Below are 25524 nucleotides of genomic sequence, written 5' to 3'. Positions count from 1 at the left end.
CCATAGTGGGACAAAGTAAAAAATCTCCCAGAAAGTGAAAAAAAAAATTGTAAAAATATTAAAAAAAAAATAATCCACTAAAAATAAAAATATAATGTACCCATCAATAAATATTATTATGAAAAAAAAACAAACAAACAATAAAAGTACACATATTTGGTATCGCCGCGTCTGTAACGACCTGGCCTATAAAACTGTTCCACTAGTTAACCCCTTCAGTGAACACGGTAAAAAAACAACAAAACAAAAAACAATGCTTTATCATCATACCGCCAAACAAAAAATGGAATAACACGCGATCAAAAAGACGAATATAAATAAAAATGGTATCGCTGAAAACGTCATCTCGTCCCGCAAAAAACAAGCCGCCATACAGCTCCATCATCCGACAAATCAAAAAGTTACAGCTCTCAAAATAAAGCGATGCAAAAAAATAATTTTTTCTATAAAATAGCTTTTATTGTGTAAAAGCGCCAAAACATAAAAAACTATATAAATGTGGTACCGCTGTAAACGTACTGACCCGAAGAATAAAGCTCCCTTATCAATTTTACCACACACGGAGCAGAATAAAAAAAAGTACAAAAACACAATTCCTGAATTGTTGGTTTTTGTTTATTCTGCCTCCCAAAAGCTGGAATAGAAAGCGATCAAAAAATGTCACATGCCTGAAAATGGCACCAATAAAAACGTCAACTCATCCCGCAAAAAAACAAGCCGTCACTCTGTAGGCCAAAATATGGCGATGCAAAAACTAGATTTTCCAAAATATGTGTCTTTTAGTGTGTGACAGCTGTCAATCATAAAAACCCGATATGATTCTGGTATCGCTGTAATCGCACCGACCCGAAGAATAAAGTAATTTCATCACTAATACCGCACGAGGAACGGCGTAAAAAATAAACGCTAGGGCTGGGGTTGGGGTTGTGCTAATGTTAGGGTTGTTTTTTTTTCAAAAGTAAAAAAAAAAAAAAAGATGACGATATGGCAACTAGTGTTGAATGCAAGTGCTCGCTACTTGAGTTTGCATCGGGTGCTCGGGTATGCACTGAGTATCGCGGGTGCTCGAGTCTCCGCCCCATATGCTTCGCGGCCAAAAAAACCTCGCGGTGGTTGCCTGCCATGCACGACCGATCTCCGCATGTTTTTTTTGGGGTGTCTAATAACCGTGAAACATGCGGGCGGGGACTCGAGCATTTCACTTGAGCACCCGTGATACATGGTGCATACCTGAGTACCCGATGCAAACTCAAGTAGCGAGCACTTGCGCTCAAGAGTAATGACAACTTATTCAATATGATGACCTAATGTTATCAAATTCTGTGTCGTACCTCTGGGTTCAAAATGTTCACTATACCCCTTAATAAAATCCTTGAGGGGTATATTTTCCAAAATGGGGTCACTTGTGGGGGAGCTCCACTGTTTAGGCACATCAGGGGCTCTCCAAACGCGACATGGTGTCCGCTAACAAATTGAATGGAAAATCGGCTCAAATTGTTAGCGGACACCATGTTGCGTTTGGAGAGCCCCTGATGTGCCTAAACAGTGGAGCGCCCCCACAAGTGACCCCATTTTGGAAACTAGACCACCCAAGGCACCTATCTAAATGCATAGTGAGCACTTGGAACCCTCAGGTGCTTCACAAATTGATTTGTAAAAATGAAAAAGTGGAAAAAAAAATACTTTTTCATTTTTACGAATCAATTTGTGGAGCACCTAGGGGTTCCAAGTTCTCACTATGCATCTAGATAGGTGCCTTGGGGGGTCTAGTTTCCAAAATGGGGTCACTTGTGGGGGGTTTCCACTGTTTAGGCACATTAGGGGCTCTCCAAACGCAACATGGCGTCCCCTAATTATTCAAGCAAATTTTACAATCAAAAAGTCAAATGGCGCTCCTTCCCTTCCGAGCCCTGCCGTGCGCCCAAACAGTGGTTTTTCCCCACATATGGGGTATCTGCGTGCCCAGGGGAAATTGCACAACAAATTTTGGGGTCCATTTTTTCCTGTTACCCCTGCGAAAATAAAAAAAATTGGGTCTAAAGTAACATTTTTGTGAAAAAAGTTAAATGTTCATTTTTTTCTTCCACATTCCAAAAATTCCTGTGAAGCACCTGAAGGGTTAATAAAGTTCTTGAATGTGGTTTTCAGCACCTTGAGGGGTGCAGTTTTTAGAATGGTGTCACTTTTGGGTATTTTCTGTCATAAAGACCTCTCAAAGTGACTTCAAATGTGATGTGGTCCCTAAAAAAATGTTTTGGTAAATTTTGTTGGAAAAATGAGGAATCGCTGGTCAACTTTTAACCGTTATAGCTCCCTAACAAAAAAAAATTTTGGTTCCAAAATTGTGCTGATGTAAAGTAGACATGTGGGAAATGTTATTTATTAACTCTTTTGTGTGACATATCTCTCTGATTTAAGGGCATAAAAATTCAAATTTTGAAAATTGCAAAATTTTCAAAATTTTCGCCAAATTTCCATTTTTTTCACAAATAAACGCAAGTGATATCAAAGAAATTTTACCACAATCATGAAGTACAATATGTCACGAAAAAACAATCTCAGAATCAGGGGGATCCGTTGAAGCGTTCCAGAGTAATTACCTCATAAAGTGACAGTGGTCAGAATTGTAAAAATTGGCCTGGTCATTAACGTGCAAACCACCCTCGGGGGTAAAGTGGTTAAAGACACCAATATTGGCCCTATAAATAATCAGCGAATATGTAGTGGCAGGTACCTTGTTGGTAAAATATCTAGAAGGAAAAAGAAGGAAAAAAGAAAGTTAAAAACCATTAAAACTGCATAAAAACAAGAAACAGGGACCAAAGTTAAAAAATTTATAAAAACGAGACGAAACTAGTAGTCTCATTGAGACCTTTGGTGTGACAGAGTTTCTAACATGGTGATCCATCTTTCTTTGGGCCAGAACTTTCTTCCAGTCACCCCCTTTTTCGTCTACATAGATTTTGTTTCTCCCTCTTACCTTGAGTTTCGAGTTGCCCCAATTGTGGTATTCTTTAAAATAGAGTTTGCACTTTACTTGGCCGATTGGATATGAAGGACGTGTTCCCTCACTCTTCTACGAAGCTTTAAGGATATCTGCAGTGTCTTTTAACCCCTTAACAACATTAGACATACTAATACGCGTCTGTGCCCTGGGACTTAAGAGCCAGACCCGTATTAGTACGTCATCGCGATCGCGCGCGCACACAGGCTGTGCGGGCGCGATCTCCGCCGGATGTCAGCTGATTGTCACAGCTGACACCTGGTACTATGTGCAGGGAACGGTCATGCACCGCTCCCAGCACATTAACCCCCGCAATGCAGCGATCGAAGTCGATCGCAGCATTGCGGTGGCAAGGGGAGGTGATCGCAGATACTCACCTCCTCTTCCGGCTTCCAGCGCTGTCTGCCGTGGCTTCCAGGATGTTGCCATGACGACCCGATGTCGTCATGACAACATCCGGGTCACCAGACAACAGGAAGATTGTTTGGACATGCGCAGTGCATCTCCAAACTATCTTCTCCCTGTCCAGCGCTGACAGCCTGCATGGCACAGGGATGGTGCTCCATCCCTATGCTGTGCAGGCGATCAGAATAAAAAAAGTGAAAGTCCCAGAGTGGGACAGAGTAAAAAAGTGTAAAAACTGTCAGAAAGTGAAAAAGAAAATAAAAAAAAAAATTGTAAAAATATATAAAAAAAATAATCCACCAAAAATAAAAATATAATGTACCCATCAATAAATATTGTTATAAAAAAAAAAACAATAAGAGTACACATATTTGGTATCGCCGCGTCCGGAACAACCTGAACTATAAAACTGTCCCACTAGTTAGCCCCTTCAGTGAACACGGTAAAAAAAAAAAAAAATGAAGCAAAAAACAATGCTTTATCATCATACCGCCAAACAAAAAATGGAATAACACGCAATCAAAAAGACGAATATAAATAAAAATGGTACCGCTGAAAACGTCATCTCGTCCCGCAAAAAACAAGCCGCCATACAGCTCCATCAGCCGAAAAATAAAAAAGTTATAGCTCTCAGAATAAAGCTATGCTAAAAAATAATTTTTTCTATAAAATTGCTTTTATTATGTAAAAGTGCAAAACATAGAAAAACGATATAAATGTGGTACCGCTGTAAACGTACTGACCCGAAGAATAAAGCTGCCTTATTAATTTTACCACACGCGGAACAGAATTAAAAAAAACAAAAAGACAATTCCTAAATTGTTGGTTTTTGTTTATTCTGCCTCCCAAAAATCGGAATAGAAAGCGATCAAAAAATGTCACGTGCCTGAAAATGGCACCAATAACAACGTCAACTCATCCCGCAAAAAACAAGCCGTCACATGACTGTCTGCCAAAATCTGGAAAAATTATAGCTCTCAAAATATAACGATGCAAAAACTAGATTTTACAAAAAATGTGTCTTTTAGTGTGTGACAGCTGTCAATCATAAAAACCCCATATTATTCTGGTATCGCTGTAATCGCACCGACCCGAAGAATAAAGTCGTCTAATCACTTATACCGCACGAGGAACGGCGTAAAAAATAAACTCTCGGGTTAGGGTTGGGCTAGGGTTAGGGCTAGGGTTAGGGCTGGGTTTGGGGTTAGGGTTGTGATGGGGTTGGGATTTTTTTCAAAAGTAAGAAAAAAAGATGACGATATGGCGACTAGTGTTGAGCGCAAGTGCTCGCTACTTGAGTTTGCATCGGGTGCTCGGGTATGCATTGAGTATCGTGGGTATTTGAGTGACATGCTCGAGTCTCTGCCCCATATGCTTCGCGGCCAAAAGAACTTTGCGGGGATTGCCTGCCATGCACAACCGATCCCCGCATGTTTTTTTTTGGGTGTCTAATAACCGTGAAACATACGGGGCAGGGACTCGAGCATGTCACTCGAGCACACGCAGTACATGGTGCATACCTGAGTACCTGATGCAAACTCAAGTAGCGAGCACTTGCGCTCAAGACTAATGACAACTTATTCAATATGATGACCTAATGTTATCAAATTCTGTGTCGTACCTCTAGGTTCAAAATGTTCACTATACACCTTAATAAAATCCTTGAGGGGTATAGTTTCCAAAATGGGGTCACTTGTGGGGGAACTCCACTGTTTAGGCACATCAGGGGCTCTCCAAACGCGACATGGTGTCCGCTCAGAAATTGAATGGAAAATCGGCTCAAATTGTTAGCGGACGCCATGTTGCGTTTGGAGAGCTCCTGCGTGCCTAAACATTGGAGCTCCCCCACAAGTGACCCCATTTTGGAAACTAGACCCCCCAAGGCACCTATCTAGATGCATAGTGAGCACTTGGAACCCCTAAGTGCTTCACAAATTGATTCGTAAAAATGGAAAAGTATTTTTTTTTCCACTTTTTCATTTTTACGAATCAATTTGTGAAGCACCTGGGGGTTCCAAGTGCTCACTATGCATCTAGATAGGTGCCTTGGGTGGTCTAGTTTCCAAAATGGTGTCACTTGTGGGGGAGCTCCAATGTTTAGGCACACAGGGGCTCTCCAAACGCAACATGGTGTCCGCTAACAATTTGAGCCGATTTTCCATTCAATTTGTTAGCGGACACCATGTTGCATTTGGAGAGCACCTGTGTGCCTAAACATTGGAGCTTCCCCACAAGTAACCCCATTTTGGAAACTAGACCCCCTAAGGCACCTATCTAGATGCATAGTGAGCACTTGGAACCCCCAGGTGCTTCACAAATTGATTTGTAAAAATGAAAAAGTGGGAAAAAAAATACTTTTTCATTTTTCCGAATCAAATTGTGAAGCACCTAGGGGATCCAAGTGCTCACTATGCATCTATATAGGTGCCTTGGGTGGTCTAGTTTCCAAAATGGGGTCACTTGTGGGGGAGCTCCAATGTTTAGGCACACAGGAGCTCTCCAAATGCAACATGGCATCCGCTAATTATTCAAGCAAATTTTACAATCAAAAAGTCAAATGGCGCTCCTTCCCTTCCGAGCCCTGCCGTGCACCCAAACAGTAGTTTTTCCCCACATATGGGGTATCTGCGTGCCCAGGGGAAATTGCACAACAAATTTTGGGGTCCATTTTTTCTTGTTACCCCTGTGAAAATAAAAAAAATTGGGTCTAAAGTAACATTTTTGTGAAAAAAGTTAAATGTTCATTTTTTTCTTCCACATTCCAAAAATTCCTGTGAAGTACCTGAAGGGTTAATAAAGTTCTTGAATGTGGTTTTGAGCACCTTGAGGGGTGCAGTTTTTAGAATGGTGTCACTTTTGGGTATTTTCTGTCATAAAGACCTCTCAAAGTGACTTCAAATGTGATGTGGTCCTTAAAAAAATGGTTTTGTAAATTTTGTTGGAAAAATGAAATCGCTCGTCAACTTTTAAACCTTATAGCTCCCTAACAAAAAAAAATTTTGGTTCCAAAATTGTGCTGATGTAAATACACATGTGGGAAATGTTATTTATTAACTTTTTTGTGTGACATATCTCTCTGATTTAAGGGCATAAAAATTAAAATTTTGAAAATTGCAAAATTTTCAAAATTTCCCCCAAGTTTCCATTTTTTTCACAAATAAACGCAAGTGATATCGAAGAAATTTTTCCACAATCATGAAGTACAATATGTCACGAAAAAAGAATCTCAGAATCAGGGAGATCCGTTGAAGCGTTCCAGAGTAATTACCTCATAAAGTGACAGTGGTCAGAATTGTAAAAATTGACCTGGTCATTAACGTGCAAACCACCCTCGGGGGTAAAGGGGTTAAATGTGCATGTATGAGAGGAATGGGGGGAAACAGACAGGTTGTAAACTGGTTAAACAGCTAGAATTCTGATGGCAACTAATCTTTATATATGGAAAAAAAATTGCTAGAGTGATTTTCTAAAAAGAAGATTGTCAGCAGGTTTGTCTACAAATTAAAGTTTTTAGCAGCATTGTGACTGAGAAAATGTAGCTTTAATCTGCTGTACAATGCTTCCGATTTTTCGGAATTCTGTGACTTTGAAATGCTCTTGGCATTCTGCAGTAAGTGCTTTACCACATCTCTGCTCTGGAGTGACAGTTGTAGCATCCTTCCTGATGCCCATCCACATGCCCGTCCATATGCCTAGTCTTAAGGAACTCCCAGAAAGCATTTGTTAGCACTGTTAACAGTAAACTGCTGCTAGAGCCCTACAGAGAGGTACAACATGGTAAAACATGGATGTGATGGTGGAGAGACAAGTTCTTCAGCTGGCATCTGGAAGCCCCTTCCTCGTCCACGCAGACTTTGGATTCCAGACCAAGGTAGAATTGTGACTGCTTAGTGCTGAAAGGTGTTGCCACTACTTTGATGTTGATGACCTATTCGTCTGAATAGGAGCTGTCCTGCAGTACCAAGAGTGACCACTAAACCTTGTTTGCTCCATACACTCTTTACATCCGGCTTTTGGCGGAGATGGTAACAGCTGATCGGACCTCACCAATCTGATATTAATGACCTATTCTAATGCTAGGTACATCATGAGAGTGAAAAACCCCTTTAAGAAATGTCACTGAATGCAACCAAGATTCACTGCTCAATGGACAATACCTCTGCCAGAGACAAACTCTACAGAGGTGATATAGAGGGGGTATTAATGTTCAGACCAAAATGGCTCTGTATAGTGTTGAATGTGGCTGAGCTGAAATACCAGGCGCAGCTCATGGGCAGAAGCACTTTTTTCTGGAAGAAAAACAATTGTTTCCTAACCTGAATAACCCCTTTATCCCCATAAAGAAGCAGCAGAGGCTGTATGAGAGCAGCAATTTTCAGTTCTTTTTTCAACTCCGCAGTCTAATAGCTGTGACTTTTCTATTCTTCTGTCACCGTAGCTGTTTGAAGGTCTATATTTAATTTTGCATGAAGCGTTGTATTTTTAATTGCACCATTATAGAGTGCACTATTTTTTTTATTGGATAAGGTGTATGCATTTTTTGTAGGTTGGATTGAAAAAAATAGCAAGTTTGCTGGTATTTTGGGGGTTTAATGGCACTTACATAATATGTTATCTTTTTTCTCGGGGTCTTTATGATAATGGTGAAACCAGATTTATATGATTTTTTTGTTTTGCTACATTAGCATACTGAAAAAATAAAACAAAGCAAAAACACTTTTTTGTGTTGGTGTTTTACAAGACTCATAACATTGTTGTTGTTAACAGATGCTTTTTTTACATAGCTTGCACTTTACGTTGGTATTATTTGGGAGTACACAACACTTTATAACCATCTTTAATTCCACTTTTTGGGAAGCGGGATACACAGAAAACAGTTACTGTATGGCAGCCCTATACAAAGCAGAGAGATAAGATTATGGCTTTGATTCATCATTGCCTTTACGTCTGTTTTTTGTCTGGTTTTGTGTGTTTTTGCCTTTTTTTGTTTGCACCCAATTCATTACTCTATTTGCGCCTTTTTTGAAGTCTATTTTGCATTAGCTTGTCTGCTTTTTTTCACTTTGTGGGCAGAGTTTAGTGATTCCAGATGTTTTCACCTGATTCGTCAATTGTGATTTTTTTTAAGTTGCAAATATGACGCAGTCTTAATTTCAATCCCCTTTGGCGTATTTTTTGAGTATACCAGTTTTTTTGCCATATTTTTGGACCTATTCGAAAATGTGTGATTTTTGGGGCCAAAAAGTTGCAAAAACACTTCAAGGCAGAAAACGAGCATTTTTTACTTTGTACCAAATTCTTGAATTGTGTGCGCCATTTTGAAGAATTTGGCACCAAAGTCAACAACAAATACCACAAGACCAAAAAGGAAAGTGATTAAAAATATTCAAATTATGAATTTGGGCCTATATCTATAATTAAAATAAAAATAATTACCAAACATTGGCTGAAACAATAATTTCTAAATGTATTTATATATTAGATATCATTGTTTAGAATTTTAGGGGTCACAGCAGTTAGGCCACCTTCTGTATTGAGTGACTACATATCTTACCAATATGCTTTAACTTTCTTGGATGGAAAACCCCTTCAAGTACTGAAATGTGTACAGTCATGGCCAAAAGTATTGAGAATGAGACAAATAGTAATTTTTCCAAAATTTACTGCTTCATTTTTTGTAATGGCAATTTGCATATACTCCTGAATGTCAAAGAGTGATCAGCTTAACAGCAATTACTGTACTTGCAAAGTCAATATTTGCCCAGAAAAAGAACTTTAACCCCCAAAACACATTTCAACATCATTGCAGTCCTGCCTAAAAAGGAGCAGCTAACATCGTTTTAGTGATTGATCCATTAACACAGGTGTGAGTGTTGATGAGGACAGGGCTGGCGATCAATCAGTCATGATTAAGTAAGAATGACATCACTGGACACTTTAAAAGGAGGCTGGTTCTTGGTATCATTGTTTCTCTTCAGTTAACCATGGTTATCTCTAAAGAAACACATGCAGCCATCATTGCACTGCACAAAAATGGCCTAACAGGGAAGAGTATCGCAGCTACAAAGATTGCACCTCAGTCAACAATCTATCGCATCATCAAGAACTTCAAGGAGAGAGCTTCCATTGTTGTCAAAAAGGCTCCAGGGCGCCCAAGAAAGACCAGCAAGCGCCAGGACCGTATCTTAAAACTGTTTCAGCTGCGGGATCGGACTATTAGCAGTGCCGAGCTTGCTCAGGAATGGCAGCAAGCTGGTGTGAGTGCTTCTGCACGCACTGTGAGGCAGAGACTCTTTGAGCAAGGGCTGGTTTCAAGGAGGGCAGCAAAAAAGCCACTTCTCTCCAGAAAAAACATCAGGGACCGACTGATATTCTGCAAAAGGTACAGGGAGTGGACTGCTGAGGACTGGGGCAAAGTAATTTTCTCTGATGAATCCCCTTTTCGATTGTTTGGGACATCTGCAAAACAGCTTATTCGGAGAAGAAGAGGTGAGCGCTACCACCAGTCTTTTCTCATGCCAACTGTAAAGCATCCTGAAACCATTCATGTGTGGGGTTGCTTCTCAGCCAAGGGAATCGGCTCACTCACAGTCTTGCCTAAAAACACAGCCATGAATAAAGAATGGTACCAGAATGTCCTCCAAGAGCAACTTCTCCCAACCGTCCAAGAGCAGTTTGGCGCCCAACAATGCCTTTTCCAGCATGATGGAGCACCTTGCCATAAAGCAAAGGTGATAACTAAATGGCTCATGGAACAAAACATAGAGATTTTGGGTCCATGGCCTGGAAACTCCCCAGATCTTAATCCCATTGAGAACTTGTGGTCAATCATCAAGAGACGGGTGGACAAACAAAAACCAACAAATTCTGGCAAAATGCAAGCATTGATTATGCAAGAATGGACTGCTATCAGTCAGGATTTGGTCCAAAAGTTGATTGAGAGCATGCCAGGGAGAATTGCAGAGGTCTTGAAGAAGAAGGGGCAACACTGCAAATATTGACTTGCTGCATTAACTCATTCTAACTGTCAATATAACCTATTGGTACTCATAATATGATTGCAATTATATTTCTGTATGTGATATAAACATCAGACAAACACTAATAAAAACCAGAGGCCAGCAGATCATGTGAAAATATAATTTTGGTGTCATTCTCAAAACTTTTGGCTATGACTGTATTTGTCTTTACTGTATAATAAATGCTAATGTTCCATGTTACAGATGAATGTTTTTCTTGGTATGGAATACATGAGCTGCGGGGACTTTTACCAACTTCTACACAGGAAGGGGCCACTTGACATCACCAGTGCCAGGTAATGTGTTAAAGGAGTTGTCCTGTCTCAGAAGAAAAATCAGCAGTCTCTCTATGTGACTGCAGACTGACAAATTGTGAAAGTATGCAACGCGCACACAGTCAAGATTTCCCTGTATACCCTGTTCAGGTGGGCGATCCTGTGATTACGGGTACAATTTTCATACTTGTGATCACATGCCGACTAGTCTCACCCGGCTTCTTCAAATAGGAGAGAACTGAGAGACGTGCTGGAGTATAGTCGGCATATAATCATTAGTATGTAAATTGCATACGTGCATTCTCGAGACTGCAATATTGACATTGTGCGCTGTTTACACCATCACGATTCGGCAGTCACATAGAGTGAATAATATAGAATAATGCTCCTATTGACTAATATGAATTCCCAAGTTTACTAACTATGGGATCTGATACTTATTCATTTTCTCTTTGTCAGATTCTATGCCGCCGAACTAGTGTGTGGGATCCAGTTCCTCCATTCTAAGGGCGTCATCCACAGGTAATTTAGTCAGTGTGAGGCTGAGTCACACCAGCGTATATTCTCTCATCTAAGAGAATCCCGACGATTATACAAATCACATTTTGATTAAACTCTGAAAAGAATTTGATCATAGTGTGATCCAATTTTTTCTGATGTGGAGAAGATGGAAAAAAAAAATGTCTCCATCTTTTCCATTCTGTCAGTCTGTGGAAATCGGCCTGCACTCAGATGTCATCCAAGTGCAGTCCGATGTTTTCCATGGACTCATTGACTTGCATGGCCGAGTGTGATCCGTTGATTGGATCCAACTTGGGCATTCTGCAATTGGTCCAAGGAAAAAAATCAGACATGTACACCAGCCCATAAAATAATATTGGTTCCAGTGATATCCGATGTTTTGTCAGATCACACTCAGCCTGTTTTTTTTTTAAACAATGTTTTACTTCAAAGAAATAATCATTTGCTGATAAGCACAGGAACATTTTATTTAATCACATCCAGTTGTGAACATTATTATTATTCTAAAATCTATTGATTAAAATTAACTTTTATTCATGGGAAAACCCCTTTAAAGCTTAGCTGCACTCAGTCCCTCCACCCTAGCGACCTGCAGACTGATGCCCTGCAGCTGGTGTCTAGTAGTCCTATATGGTATCACTGTCAGGAAGCTGCAGATGAGCGGCCGTCACATGTAATACAGTGATCCCTGCGGTGGTACAGGGCATATAGTAAAGGAGTTATCTCAGAGGAAAGTACAGCAGTGAGAGAAAATAGGTTTATTCTCGTATATCATCATTTCACCACAGATATAAGAAGAACACTTACTTAGGTTAATTTTCTTTTTCTTACAGAGATCTAAAGCCCGAGAACATCCTGGTGACTGATACGGGCCACCTTAAGATCACGGATTACGGTCTTGCACTTGAGAACATGCACGGAGACCGGACAGCCACCAGTTTCGCTGGGACCATGGGTTACATGGCTCCTGAGGTGAGAATAGAATGTTTTTATTTTTTGTATTTAGAATGATTCCGGATACTTTCACATTGATGAGCTTTATTTAGGCTAGTTCATCAAAATAAAATCATTGAGGGTCGGATCACACTAATTAGCTGTTCTTACCCTTGGCTGAAACCTGATGTAAACAGAGCAGAACATCGCACCTCTGTACGGTTTAGTGGTCAGTGCCAAGAAATGCAGATCAGCCTGTGTTTCTTTCAATAGGGGCTAATCTGTAGTACCAGCAGCCGCCACTAACCAGTGAACGGTGCTCTGATGTCTGTTTATTGGTTACTAGATGGTGGCCCGATTCTAACGCATCGGGTATTCTAGAATAGGTATGCGGCCGACCGGGCGCAAGCAGCAGAGCGGTGTTTACATTTGGCGCCAAAATCGCTAATTGGTCGAGGCCGGCAACCGCGACCAATCAGCCAAGCGGTGTTAAAATTTGGCGCCTATATCGCAGATTGGTCACGGCCGGCGGTCGCGACTAATCAGCAGAGCGGGGTTTAAATTTGGCACCAATAATGGTGATTGGTCACGGCCGCGACCAATGAGCAGAGCGGTGTTTAAATATGGCGCCAATATCGCTGATTGGTCGCGGCCGGTGGTTGCGACTAATCAGCAGAGAGGGGTTTACATTTGGCACCAAAATCGCTGATTGGTCACGCCCGGCGGTCGCGACCAATCAGCAGAGCAGGGTTTAAATTTTGCGCCAATACTGCTGATTGTTCGCGGCCGGCGACCGCGACCAATTAGCAGAGCATTGTTTAAATTTGGCGCCAATCTAGCTGATTGGTCGCGGCTGACATCCGCGACCAATCAGCAGAGCTGTGTTTAAATTTTGCGCCAAAATGGCTGATTGGTCGCGGCTGGCGGTAGCGACCAATCAGCAGAGCGGTGTTTCAATTTGCCACCAAAATCGCTGATTGGTCGGGGCCGGCCACCACGACCAATCAGCAGAGCGGGGTTTAAATTTGCCGCCCATATCGATGATTGGTCGGTGCCGGCGGCCGCAACCAATCAGCGTCGTATTAGTGAGGACCGGGGATCGGCGCTGCCTGTTCGGGTACTTCCGCTGTGAGCAGCTGGGAGATGAGTGGCTGCTCGCAGCAGAAGCATCCCGACCGGCGGCGCCACTCCTCGGTCCTCCGTTCACACTTGCCGTCGGGAGATCATAGCGCTGTTTAAATTAGGCGCCAATCTCGCTGATTGGTCGCCGTTGGCTGGTGGCGGCAACCAATCAGCAGAGCGTTGTTTAAATTTGGCGCCAGTCTCGCTGATTGGTCGCGGCTGGCAGCCGCGACCAATCAATAGAGCGTTGTTTAAATTTAGCGCTAATCTCGCTGATTGGTCGCGGTCTGCTGTCATCCGCGACCAATCAGCAGAGCGTTGTTTAAATTTGGCGCCAATCACGCTGATTGGTCGCGTCTGGCGTCCGCGACCAATCAGCAGAGCGTTGTTTAAATTTGGCACCAATCTCGCTGATTGGTCGCGTCTGGCGTCCGCGACCAATCAACAGAGCGTTGTTTAAATTTGGCGCCAATCTAGCTGATTTGTCGCGGCTGGAGTCCGCGACCAATCAGCAGAGCGTTGTTTAAATTTGGCGCCAAGCTCGCTGATTGGTCGCGGCTGGCGTCCGCGACCAATCAGCACAGCAGTGTTTAAATGTGGCGGCAAGATCGGTGATTGGTCGCGGCCGCTATTTAAATGTGGCGCCCAAATCGGTGATTGGTCGAGGGCAGCGGCCGTGACCAATCAGCACAGCGGTGTTTAACTTTAGCGCCAAGATCACTGATTGGTCGCGGGCGGAGAGCGCGACCAATCAGCGAATCGTATTGGTGAGGACCGGGGAGCGGAATCGTCTTGGTGAGGACCGGGGAGCGCCGCTGCCTGTGCGGATACTTCCGCTGCGAGAAGCCGGGACATGAGCGGGCTCTCGCAGCAGAAGTATCCCGACCCGCAGCGCCGCTCCCCGGTCCTCCCTTGACACGCTAGCCGCTGATGTCCCCACAGTATCCGGACATTTGTGTTAAAAATCGCTGATTGGTCGCTGGCGCTGCCCGCGACCAATCACCGATTTTGGCACCACATTTAAATAGCGTCCGCGACCAATCAGTACAGCGGTGTTTAAATGTGGAGCCAAGATCGGTGATTGGTCGCGGGCGATATTTAAATTTGGCGCCCAAATCGGTGATTGGTCGCGGGCCGCATCCGCGACCAATCAGCACAGTAGTGTTTAACTTTTGCGGCAAGATCAGTGATTGGTCGCGGGCCAAGACCGTGACCAATCACCGATTTGGGCGCAACATTTAAATAGCGTCCGCGACCAATCAGCACAGCGGTGTTTAAATGTGGCGCCAAGATCGGTGATTGGTCGCGGCCGATATTTAAATTTGGCGGCCAAATTGGTGATTGGTCGCGGGCAGCGCCAGCGACCAATCAGCGATTTTTAACACAAATGTCCGGACCTTTGTAACACCATGCGGATACTGTTGGGACATCAGCGGCTAGCGTGTCAAGGGAGGACCGGGGAGCGGCGCTGCGGGTCAGGATACTTCTGCTGCGAGCAGTCGCTCATGTCCCGGCTTCTCGCAGCGGAAGTATCCGCACAGGCAGCGCCGCTGACATCCATGCGCCTAGGGTGTGAAGGGAGGACCAGGGAGCGGCGCTGACATCCAATTGGTCGCGGCCGCTATTTAAATGTGCCGCACAAATCTGTGATTGGTCGCGGTCTTGGCCCGCGACCAATCACTGATCTTGCCGCAAAAGTTAAACACTACTGTGCTGATTGGTCGCGGACGCTGCCCGCGACCAATCACCGATTTGGGCGCCAAATTTAAATATCGGCCGCGACCAATCACCGATCTTGGCTCCACATTTAAACACCGCAGTGCTGATTGGTCGTGGACGCTATTTAAATGTGGCGCCAAAATCGGTGATTGGTCGCGCCCGGCGTCGGCGACCAATCAGCACAGCGGTGTTTAAATGTGGAGCCAAGATTGGTGATTGGTCTCGGCCGATATTTAAATGTGGCGCCCAAATCGGTGATTGGTCGCGGGCAGCGTCCGCGACCAATCAGCACAGCGGTTTTTAACTTTTGCTGTAAGATCAGTGATTGGTTGGGTCTGAAGACCGCGACCAATCATCGAATCGTCTTGGTGAGGACCGGAGAGCGGCGCTGCCTGTGCGGTACTTCCGCTGCGAAAACCCGGGACATGAGCAGGCGCTCGCAGCAGAAGTATCCCGACCCGCAGCGCCGCTCCCCGGTCCTCCCTTCCGCATGGAGCTCAGCGGCGCCGGCGGTCGGGGTCCTTCCGCTGCTACCGGCCGGGAGATGAGCGCCTCGCGCCGCTCATCTCCCGGCTGCATCTCCATCCCGCAGATGGGTCCGGCGGTCGGGGTCCTTCCGCTGCTACCGGCCAGGAGATGAGCGCCTCGCGCCGGTCATCTCCCGGCTGCATCGCCGCTGAGCTCCGTATCGCAGATGAGCCGCTAACGGCCGCCATCTTTTTTCAGAAATCCCGCGGCGCTGATTGGCCGCTGCCGGACCAATGAGCGACGCGGGATTTCCAGGACAGACAGACAGAAAGACAGACAGACAGACGGGATAAGACGATTATATATATAGATATCCAACCACTGGCGGAGGAAATAACAGTTAATCAGTGGGACTGCCGGGCGTTGGCCCCCACCAATCTTATATTGATGACCTGTTCTGGTTATCAATATTAGAGCACTAGAAATCCCTTTAAAGTATTTTCAATATATCACCCATCCACAGAACAGGGAAAAAATGTGTGACCTCTGAGTGCTTCACTACTATGAGCCCCACAATCAGCAAATGGGAGGAGCATCGTCTCCTATTCCTCCTAGCCTGCATGTCTACATAGATGGTGAACTATAACCAACCAGGTGTAATGCTGAGTTATCTGGACCAGAGATGTCCTAAAGTGGCAATAACATGTGTAATAATGATACAGGAAAATCTATTATTTTATGTGCACTTATTACATTTATTAGATAACAAGTATCTGAAATATCAAGTACATCGGACTAAGCTGCTCTGTGTATATAAGACAAGACAAGCTGCCACCTCAATACTATCAGCTATGTCACAGATAGCTCCTTAACCCCTTCATGACATATGGCATACATGTCAGTCATATGTCATGTCCCTGCCTTTGATGCGAGGTCGCACGCCGAGCCCCCATCTTTTCCTGCGGATGATGGTTGATTTAATCTTTAACAGCTGCTGGTGTAACACTACTCCGCCTGCAGCCATTAACATGTTAGATCTCGCTGTCAATCTCTGACAGTGGCATTTAACATGCGCTGGCGGGGGGGCGCGTTTTTCTACATGCCCATCGGTGTGCCCCTAACATGATCACGGGGTGCTGATGGGTTACCATGAAATTCGGGGGTCGCTGAAGATCTCCGTGCTTGTCATGACAGTACTCCTGTGAAAGCCAGCGTTTAGCTGGCATTCATAGGAGATTGTAATTTTAGCTATACATAGCAGTGCATCAGCCGTCAGACAGTCAAAGCTTCAATTCCCCTAAGGGAACTGATAAATATAGTAAAAAAAGTAAAAAAAAATGTTTTTAAAAATATAAGGAAACTAAAAAATACAGAAAAGTTCAAATCACCCCCATTTTGCCCCATTAAAAATAAAACAATTAAAAAAAAATAAAAATGCACATATCTGGTATCTCTGTATTGCTGTGTTTGTAAAAGTCCGATCACTCAAAATATAAAATTAATCTGATCAGTAAACGGCGTAAAAAAAAAAAATCAAAACACCAGAATTAAGTTTTTTTGGCCGCCGCAACATTGTAATAAAATGCAATAAAAGGTGATCAAAACATTGTATCTGCCTCAAAATGATGTCAATAAAAATGTCATCATGTGTTTGGTATCTGCATAATTGTACTCACCTGGATAATCATATTGCCAGGTCAGATTTACCATATAGTTAACATGGTAAATAAAACAAATATTGTAAAATTGCACTTTTTTTTGCAATTTTAACATGCTTGGAATTTATTTACCACTTTCAAGTGCATCACATGATAAAATGAATGGCGTCATTCAAAACTACTACTCATCCTGCAATAAACAAGCCCTCATACGGTTATGTGGATGGAAAAATAAAAAAGTTATGGCTCTTGTAAGAAGGGAGGAAAAACTGAAAATCGCCCGCTTTTGAAGGGGTTAAAGTTTGAGCTGGTAGCACACTGAGCAGAGCGTTGTCACAATCTTATATATTACATTCATTCTGATTTTTCATATCATTTATTAATTTCATTTATGGAACATAATTATGAAAGATCCTTTTTGTCTCTTGATTAACCCTCCGTCACATACAATATCGGTTCTAACGAGTTCACATACAATGTGACTGTCAGGCGCAGGCTAGAAAAATACCTATAATATCTAATGTTTGCAATTTCAGTGCTCTGAAAGTGATCAGTGACCTTCATAGGGATGTAATAAAAGAGACTACACATAATCAGGTGCAAAAAAAACCATTTACTTAACATAATACTAATAACTCTGAAATACAAACATTTCAAAACTCCCGCCAAATAGTCCCCAGTTCGACTCTGTCAAAAAACTCTACAAAGAAAATTTATGGAAACAAACTTAATTTTAAGGTACCTTAAGTACTATTAAACACATATTCAATCAGAATTAGATCCTGAAGTTTCCCCAGAAAAATTACACTTGCAGAGCAAAGAGCAAGAATTACACATCATTTTTGCATGTGTCAGGCAGATTGCATTATGACATTTGTGACATTCATAATTAGAAAGCCTTCTGATTCCGCTTTCCGTGGTGCAGGTGGTGCATCTCCTTCTTTTGGGAGGTGGTGCAGGTGGTGAATTTTCACTATCATCTTCTGGGCGGAATCTTTTGAGCTGAATTTGAAGGCGAGAGGGGATACCGATTGTTTTCATATTTCTCATGCGTAGCTCTCCAAGCACTAGTTCATGGGCCAATTTTTTTCAGATAGAATCGTCTATGGAGTGGTTCAAGCTTGTTTTCAAGGTAAATGACTTGTGAATTTATACCACCCAAATTCAACATAGCAAAAAATATGACCATTGGCCAGCGTTTGGTGTTTCTGCTGACGTTGAAAGTTGAGCACATCTGATCAGCTGTATCAACACCCCCTTTGGTTGCATTATAAAATGTAATTATCTCCGGTTTTTTTTGTGCCTCAGTCCCAGGATCGATGGCATCATCATCATGAAGTGTTGATAGAAGAAGTACAATTTTTTTTGCTTGTGTTACATAGGAAACCAAAACCTTTCCATTATGGAATGCAAACATACTGCTGTACTGTTGTCTCCCTTTCACACTTACAAACTGTGTAGGCAATTCCTTTTTATTTTTTCTTACAGTTCCGGCATATGAAAGCTTCTGCATTTTCAGATAATCAATCAGATCACAATTTGAAAACCAATTGTCAGCTGTTATATTGCGACCCGATCCAAATAAGGGCTCAGCGAGTCTTTTTACAACATCATTGGGTTTGTTGCTGACACAGTAAAGACCTTCTGGTTGTTTTCCTGCATAAACTTCCAGGTTGTAAGTGTAGGTCTTACTGGCATCAACAAGGGCATACATTTTTATTGCATATTTGTTAGGCTTTGATGGAATGTATTGACGAAAGGCACATTTACCACGAAAACCAGGGAGCATTTCGTCAATAGTGAGATTCTCCCCAGGGCAATAGCTTTTTTTACAGTTTTCAACAAATTTTTGAAATATATCACGAATTGGAGCAAGTCGGTCATGTGTTTTACATTCGGTTCGGGTAGTTCTGTCGTCAAACCGAAGGCAACGAATTAGAAGCTTGAATCTGTTTATGGACATAACAAGGCCAAATTTTTCAACTCCATCCCCATCTTTACTCCAAAGTTCCTCCAAACTTTGTCTATTTGCCCTATAAGCTCCAGCAAGGTATAATAATCCAAAAAAAGCACGCAGTTCTATTTCATCTGTGGCCTTGATGGTTCTGTTGCAGATGAACTTGTCCTTTATAATGTCTATATATTGTTTGGTATATGTGACAATAGAGTCCAGAATGGCATCTGTGAATAAACTGTTCCAGCATTCAACTGCAGTTTTTGCATTACTTGCAGTTCCTATAACTGCAGGTAGGTGAGTAATAATGTTTTGAGATTCCCTACGTTTTTTCTGGAGTGGCTTCTTGTTCCATTGTTTTTTTTTATCTTTTCCCATATAATAAGATTCTACATCTTCATCCTCATCACTGTCACCATCTTGCTCTGTTTCAGAATCCACTTCACATACTTCCACCTCATCATGAGAATCAATCTCACTTTCCTCTCCTAAATCCTCATTCAGTGTGGGGTCTGCATCATCTAACAACATGTTTGTTATTTCCTCAACATCAAGGTTTTTTGATAAATTGTACATTTTCCTCTCCATTTCAGCAGATAATCTGAAGCAAGAGAAGGAATATGTGTTAGGGAACTACTGTATATGCCTGAGCAGCACACTTTCTTTTTTAATCTGCCTTATTTCTATGAAATATCCTCACACTTTGTGCTATACATTCATAAAACAAGCTAAATAAACAATTGTGATGAATAAAAACATAAAATACCAACCTTATTGAGTGTGACGTGTTCACATACAATGAGCCTGAGAGATTAGCGCAGTTATATCTGTCCTCCTGAAGCTCTGCAATCCAACTGTGGTATGAGGTTTCACAGAGCTGCTAGAGACAGGAGACTACCTGGAGGGAGGGGATTTCCTCACAATCTGGTGAGGAAGGAGAAATGAAAGTAAAAGAGATGTGCCTGTCAGGCCTATTGTATGTGACGGAGGGTTAAGTAGTAAGACTTACTGTCATTTAATATAGAATCACATAACAATATGAATGACATGTAAGAACAGTGATATACAAGAGGTAGCACTACTAATAATGCTTCTCTATGGCAGATCATGGACAAGGAGGAGTATAACGCCGGAGTAGACTGGTACTCGTTTGGAGTCATCTTAAACTAAATGCTTACCAGTGAGTGTAACTACCATCCCTCACTCTTTGATGAATCATCCTCCGGCACCAAGGACATCATTGAACAGCTCCTCCAGGAAGATCCTGTCCAGAGATTAGGAGTCAATGGTAACATCCGAGAACACCCATTCTTCCAGCGAATTGATTGGGTCTCAGTGGAAGCCCTTAGGATGGCCCCACCATACATCCATGTAGTAAGTATATGTACAGAATTGTCACATGGATCTGAATAAGATACTCTCCCACAATCTTCTATGCTTTTGGCTCTGTGATACATTATGTTTAATGTCAGGGTTGGAAAATAATTTGGACTACGTTAATGTTTACATTACTATTATAGACGATCGGGCAAGAAAATGTAATTTATTAATGGTGCATGTCTAGTCTATAGTATTGCACTTCTTTCAGACTCTTTTGCAGGCTATACGCAAATAATTAACTAGTTATATGTTCTGTCAGGTGCAAGTCATTTAATCTGGCAAAAGAATTGCATAGGCATCTGTAGCTGGAGATAGAGAAGATCCTTGGCTAAAAAAAATTGAAATGAGTTCTCCATAAGGACCACAATGTTTTGATAATTTTTCAGGCAGACATGGAACTGAATCTAAAGAAAATTAATTTGCATTTTTCAATAATAATTCCCCTTTTTATAGTCTCCACTGCTGATTTTGACCATAAGAAAAATAAAACAACAAATATGAACCAATTTTGTCAAAAAACAGAACTGATGGAGCTGTCCCAATTTGGAAGAGTCTGTTAACAGAGCAAAGTGTTCAGCGTTGAAGTGATATAAGTACAGATTGTACTTATTTAAAAACTTCTCATTCTAACCATACTTAAGCTATTGCCTATTACCTGCACATAATTCTGCATCCTATATATGATGAGACAGGAGTATGATTGGCCATAGAGATAATTAGTGGCACTGCAGCTCGCTGAAGTGACTAAACTTGAGCTGCAATGCTTGTTGTGCTGGTTTTGTCTCTACAATATTACATTTACAGAGAAAAACCAAAGACAAGCAAAATACCCCAATAACTGGAAGTAAATGGATAAATCACACAGTGCAAAAATAATGATAAATAATAAAGGGTATTTAGTTAACATAATTTTGATCAAAATAATGTAAAAGCCATCCCGCCACGTCACGGTAACCCTTATGGGACAGTCCTAACTCTAATATTAAAACCTTACCATTTGTCAAGTGACATACATAAGGATAAGGGCAGAGAGACTGAACCCCTAGTAGAAACATAGACCTGAGAGGCAGAATGAACCTTTCAGCTCAGACAAAGGGCAGCCACACCCTTATATGCACTAAAGGACACTAAATTACAAAGAAAAAACCTGGGAGTCTGAACTGAAACGTAAATTGATGTGCATGCAAAATGTAAATGCATGTTCTCATAAGGTCAGTAGACAAAGAAAAACCAAAGACAAGCAAAATACCCAAATAACTGGAAGTAAATGGATAAATCACACAGTGCAAAAATAATGATAAATAATAAAGGGTATTTAGTTAACATAATTTTGATCAAAATAATGTAAAAGCCATCCCACCATGTCACTGTAACCCTTATGGGACAGTCCTAACTCTAATATTAAAACCTTACCATTTGTCAAGTGACATACATAAGGATAAGGGCAGAGAGACTGAACCCCTAGTAGAAACATAGACCTGAGAGGCAGAATGAACCTTTCAGCTCAGACAAAGGGCAGCCACACCCTTATATGCACTAAAGGACACTAAATTACAAAGAAAAAACCTGGGAGTCTGAACTGAAACGTAAAATGATGTGTATGCAATATGTAAATGCATGTTCACATAAGGTCAGTAGACAAAGAAAAACCAAAGACAAGCACAAATAGCTGGAAGTAAATGGATAAATTGCACTGAAGTGACTAAACTTGAGCTGCAATGCTTGTTGTGATGGTTTTGTATCTACAATATTACATTTACATTTCAAAATGTTCCTTAATATTGAGCAATTTTTTTTCTATACTTCAAGTCAAGACTATTTTAATTAGTCACCAATTTTCACCATGACTTTTTTCTGCATCTTTTCTATAGCCAACTAAGCCTAAACCAAAGTTCCGCGCTTTTAAGCTTGACAAGATCCAAGCGGCAGAGGCTACATTATCTATAACACCAGAGGACTAGGCCATGTTCAGAGGGTTTTCATTCATCAACTAGAAAACCCTCAACAAGACACCTGCTCAATAATATCAGAGCAAGCTGCATACCTGAGCTTCCAGAAGATCATGCAGAGAAGAGCAGAAGATCAGATGTCCAACATCATCAGGGACCTCCGCATCGATAACTATAAGTGATAAATATAGATAAAAATACGTAAGAAAGAAAAAGTATAAGTAAGAAAAGATAAGTATAGGTAAGAAAGTATAGGTAAATATAAGAATAGATAAGTAAGGATAAGTGTAGGTACAAGAGGATAAGTATAGGAAAAAAAGATAAATATAGGTAAGAAAGAATAACTATAGGTAAGTATTGGTAATAAATTATAAGAATAGGTAAATATAGGTAAGAGAGGATAAGTATGAGCAAAAATGATAAATATAGGTAAGAAAGGATAAGAAAGGGCAAAAAGGATAATTATAAGTAAATATAGGTAGGAAAGAATAAGTATAGTTAAATATAGGAAAAAAATGATTGGTATAGATAAATACAGGAAAGAAATGATAAGCAAAGGTAACAAAAGATAAGTATGCATTAAAAAGGATAAATAGAAGTAAAAAAGATAAGTGTAGCTAAATATAGGTAAGAAAAGATAAGTATAGGAAAAAAAAGATTAGTCTAGTTAAAATAAAAATATAGGCAGGAAAGGATAAGTCTAGGTAAGAAAATATAAGTATATGTAAGGATAATTACTGGTAAAAAAGAATAAGTATATCTAACATCCGATCAATAAAAAAGGGATAAGCATAGGTAAGTAATGATAAATATTGGTAGATAAGGATAGGTATGAGTAAAAAAGTATAAATATATATTAAAAAGGCTATGTATATGTAAGTATATGTAATGAAGGATAAGTATAAGTAAAAAAGATAAGAATAGGTAAAAAAGGATAATTAGAGGTAAGTAGAAGTAAGAAAGGATAAGTATAATTAAAAAAGGAAAAATATAGGTAAGAAAGGAGAAGCATATTTAAAATGTAATTAAAAAAGTATAGGTAAAAAGGAGAAGTATAGATAGGAAAGAATTAGTATAGGTAAAAAAGGATAAGTTCTGTTAAAAAAGATAACTATATTTAGCATTCAATTGAAAAAATAAAAAAGGATGAGCATAGGTAAGTAAGGAAAAGTTTATGTAAGAAAGGATAAGCATAGGTATGTAATAATAAGTATAGGAAAGAAGCACCAATTCTCAATAATCAACTAGTGTAAGCCGCCTTTAGTTAGACATACGCTTTAAATAGTCTAAAAATAAAAATAAGACAAACATATATTAGATATGTATGAAATATTCCATGTAAAGGTATGACAGGGCCCCATCCAGAGCTGACACTGCAGTGAACCAGGGATTAGCCGATCGCCAGTATGTGGGGTCAGAAAGGAATTTTTCCCCACATAAGGGGTTGTTTTGCCTTCCTCTGGTTCACATCCTTTTTATGCAGCAAATCTAAAAATGGCACTGGATGATTAAATAAAACTAAATTGGATAATAGATTAATGAACTCTATTCATTGTGTCGGTGTATTCTTTATATTCTGTTCATTCTGCTGTCACTATTATTTTGATTTTCGACTGTTGTAGTGAATGTTACAAACGGCAGGGAATTATGAGTTAATCCGATTTTTTTTGCGGGAAGCTGAGTCACATGATCTCGCTGCCGATTCTTTCTCATCATTACAGTGATGTTATGGCCATCTTTCATATGGATTTCTCAGACCAATGTCACTGCCCCAATATGCACCGCATCATCAATTACATGTTGTACATGGGATAGGGCTAACATCATCAGCTACTGCTCTGTAACCCAAGTGTAGTCTCCTCCATTAAAGCCCCTGCATATCACAGATCATGTAGAGGACAGTGTGAAAACACGGGGGTCAGTGGGTGCTCTTGTCCGCTGGCCCGGTGGACAAGAGTGCATGGACAAGGGCTCATACCACTGAACGCCCACTCTCTTTTACCATGGGTAGAACATTACTCAGACAACACAGGGTGATGGTAAACAGTGTGGCAATAATTTATTGAACCACCAACAATCAATAACATATAAAACAGTCTCAACAACTACACAAGTTGGGGCAAATTACAGAGACTCACCTTTCTTCTGGCTTGCCAGGATTTTGGCAGTGTAATATGTGTCCAGGTGACCTGATTTTCCCAACCTGGATTCTTCAAATCGTATCTGAGAGTTCAGCAATGGTCAATGGAGCAGTTCTTTTCCAGTTATTTTCCAGCCAGGGCTGTGGTCCCCTAGGCTGACATCCTGTAGAATTTCCCAGAACAGACACAAAGACCCCCTTTTTATAGTTCACATTTGTCCTTTCAAGCCATCATTCACAGGTCAAGGGTCAGGGATCATGATATTAATTCACAATGCTTGAATATGCACAGCTCATCCCCTCAATGTTGGCTAGCAAACACCCTACAATTGTATTTAACATATCTAGCAAACATCCATTGTTCAGAGTACCTGTATTGCAAAACTGGCAGATGTTACTTTGTAAGAGCTGATATAAGATGTGAATAGCAGCCATTCATCAATTACCAATATCACATCAAGTGATCAGCATTCAGGCTTATACAAACAGCTGTGTTGAGCAACCAAAGAAGATCACAAGTTCAAAAGTCAACTCAACAATAAAGGTGTATGGATCCTGACCTGTGGAATGTATGTCTGGCATAATTAAGAAGAAAAGCTGTGTCGTCACAGACGGTTATATTTCATAGTAACGGTGCTTACCCCACGGTAGCTCCACACCATGCACCATTTCAGTAGCCTCCAGCCTATCACATGTGGGAAGCTATACCTGGTGCAAGGGGATCTAATAGGAAAAGAATATATTAGTTCAGCAAGAGATGAATGTGGTGGATTTAGATGGAAAAAGGAGGTGCAATTGGCCATACAGAACAGTGGGGTATAGTGGCAGGATAAAGGTGGTGGGAACGGATGCCACAATGTAAAGTTTCTATAAAGAGATGAGAATGGGGGCGCAATAGTGCTGTAACCCAGACAAACAAAATTAAATAAGTGAAAATATGCTTACCTTGCGGGGTTGTGTCATGCACAACTCATAT

General features: G+C 41.2%; 1 protein-coding gene across 1 annotated transcript; it reads left to right on the top strand.

Annotated features, from left to right (window-relative positions):
* The first annotated feature begins 6178 nt into the window (after positions 1–6178).
* On the top strand, positions 6179–23167 carry LOC141166569 (protein kinase C delta type-like). Its single transcript, XM_073653387.1, has 6 exons — positions 6179–7280; positions 10633–10724; positions 11163–11225; positions 12059–12197; positions 20184–20453; positions 22331–23167. Exons 1-5 carry the CDS (start codon positions 7194–7196, stop codon positions 20247–20249), a joined length of 447 nt encoding a protein of 148 aa, XP_073509488.1. The 5' UTR covers positions 6179–7193; the 3' UTR covers positions 20250–20453; positions 22331–23167.
* The last annotated feature ends 2357 nt before the right edge of the window (positions 23168–25524 follow it).

Source organism: Phyllobates terribilis, unplaced genomic scaffold, assembly GCF_046119375.1.
Source record: "Phyllobates terribilis strain yellow unplaced genomic scaffold, ASM4611937v1 Scaffold_11__3_contigs__length_659146591, whole genome shotgun sequence".
Lineage (NCBI taxonomy): Eukaryota > Metazoa > Chordata > Amphibia > Anura > Dendrobatidae > Phyllobates > Phyllobates terribilis.
Note: the sequence above shows the minus strand (reverse complement) of the source record. Positions and strands in the feature narration are given on the sequence as shown.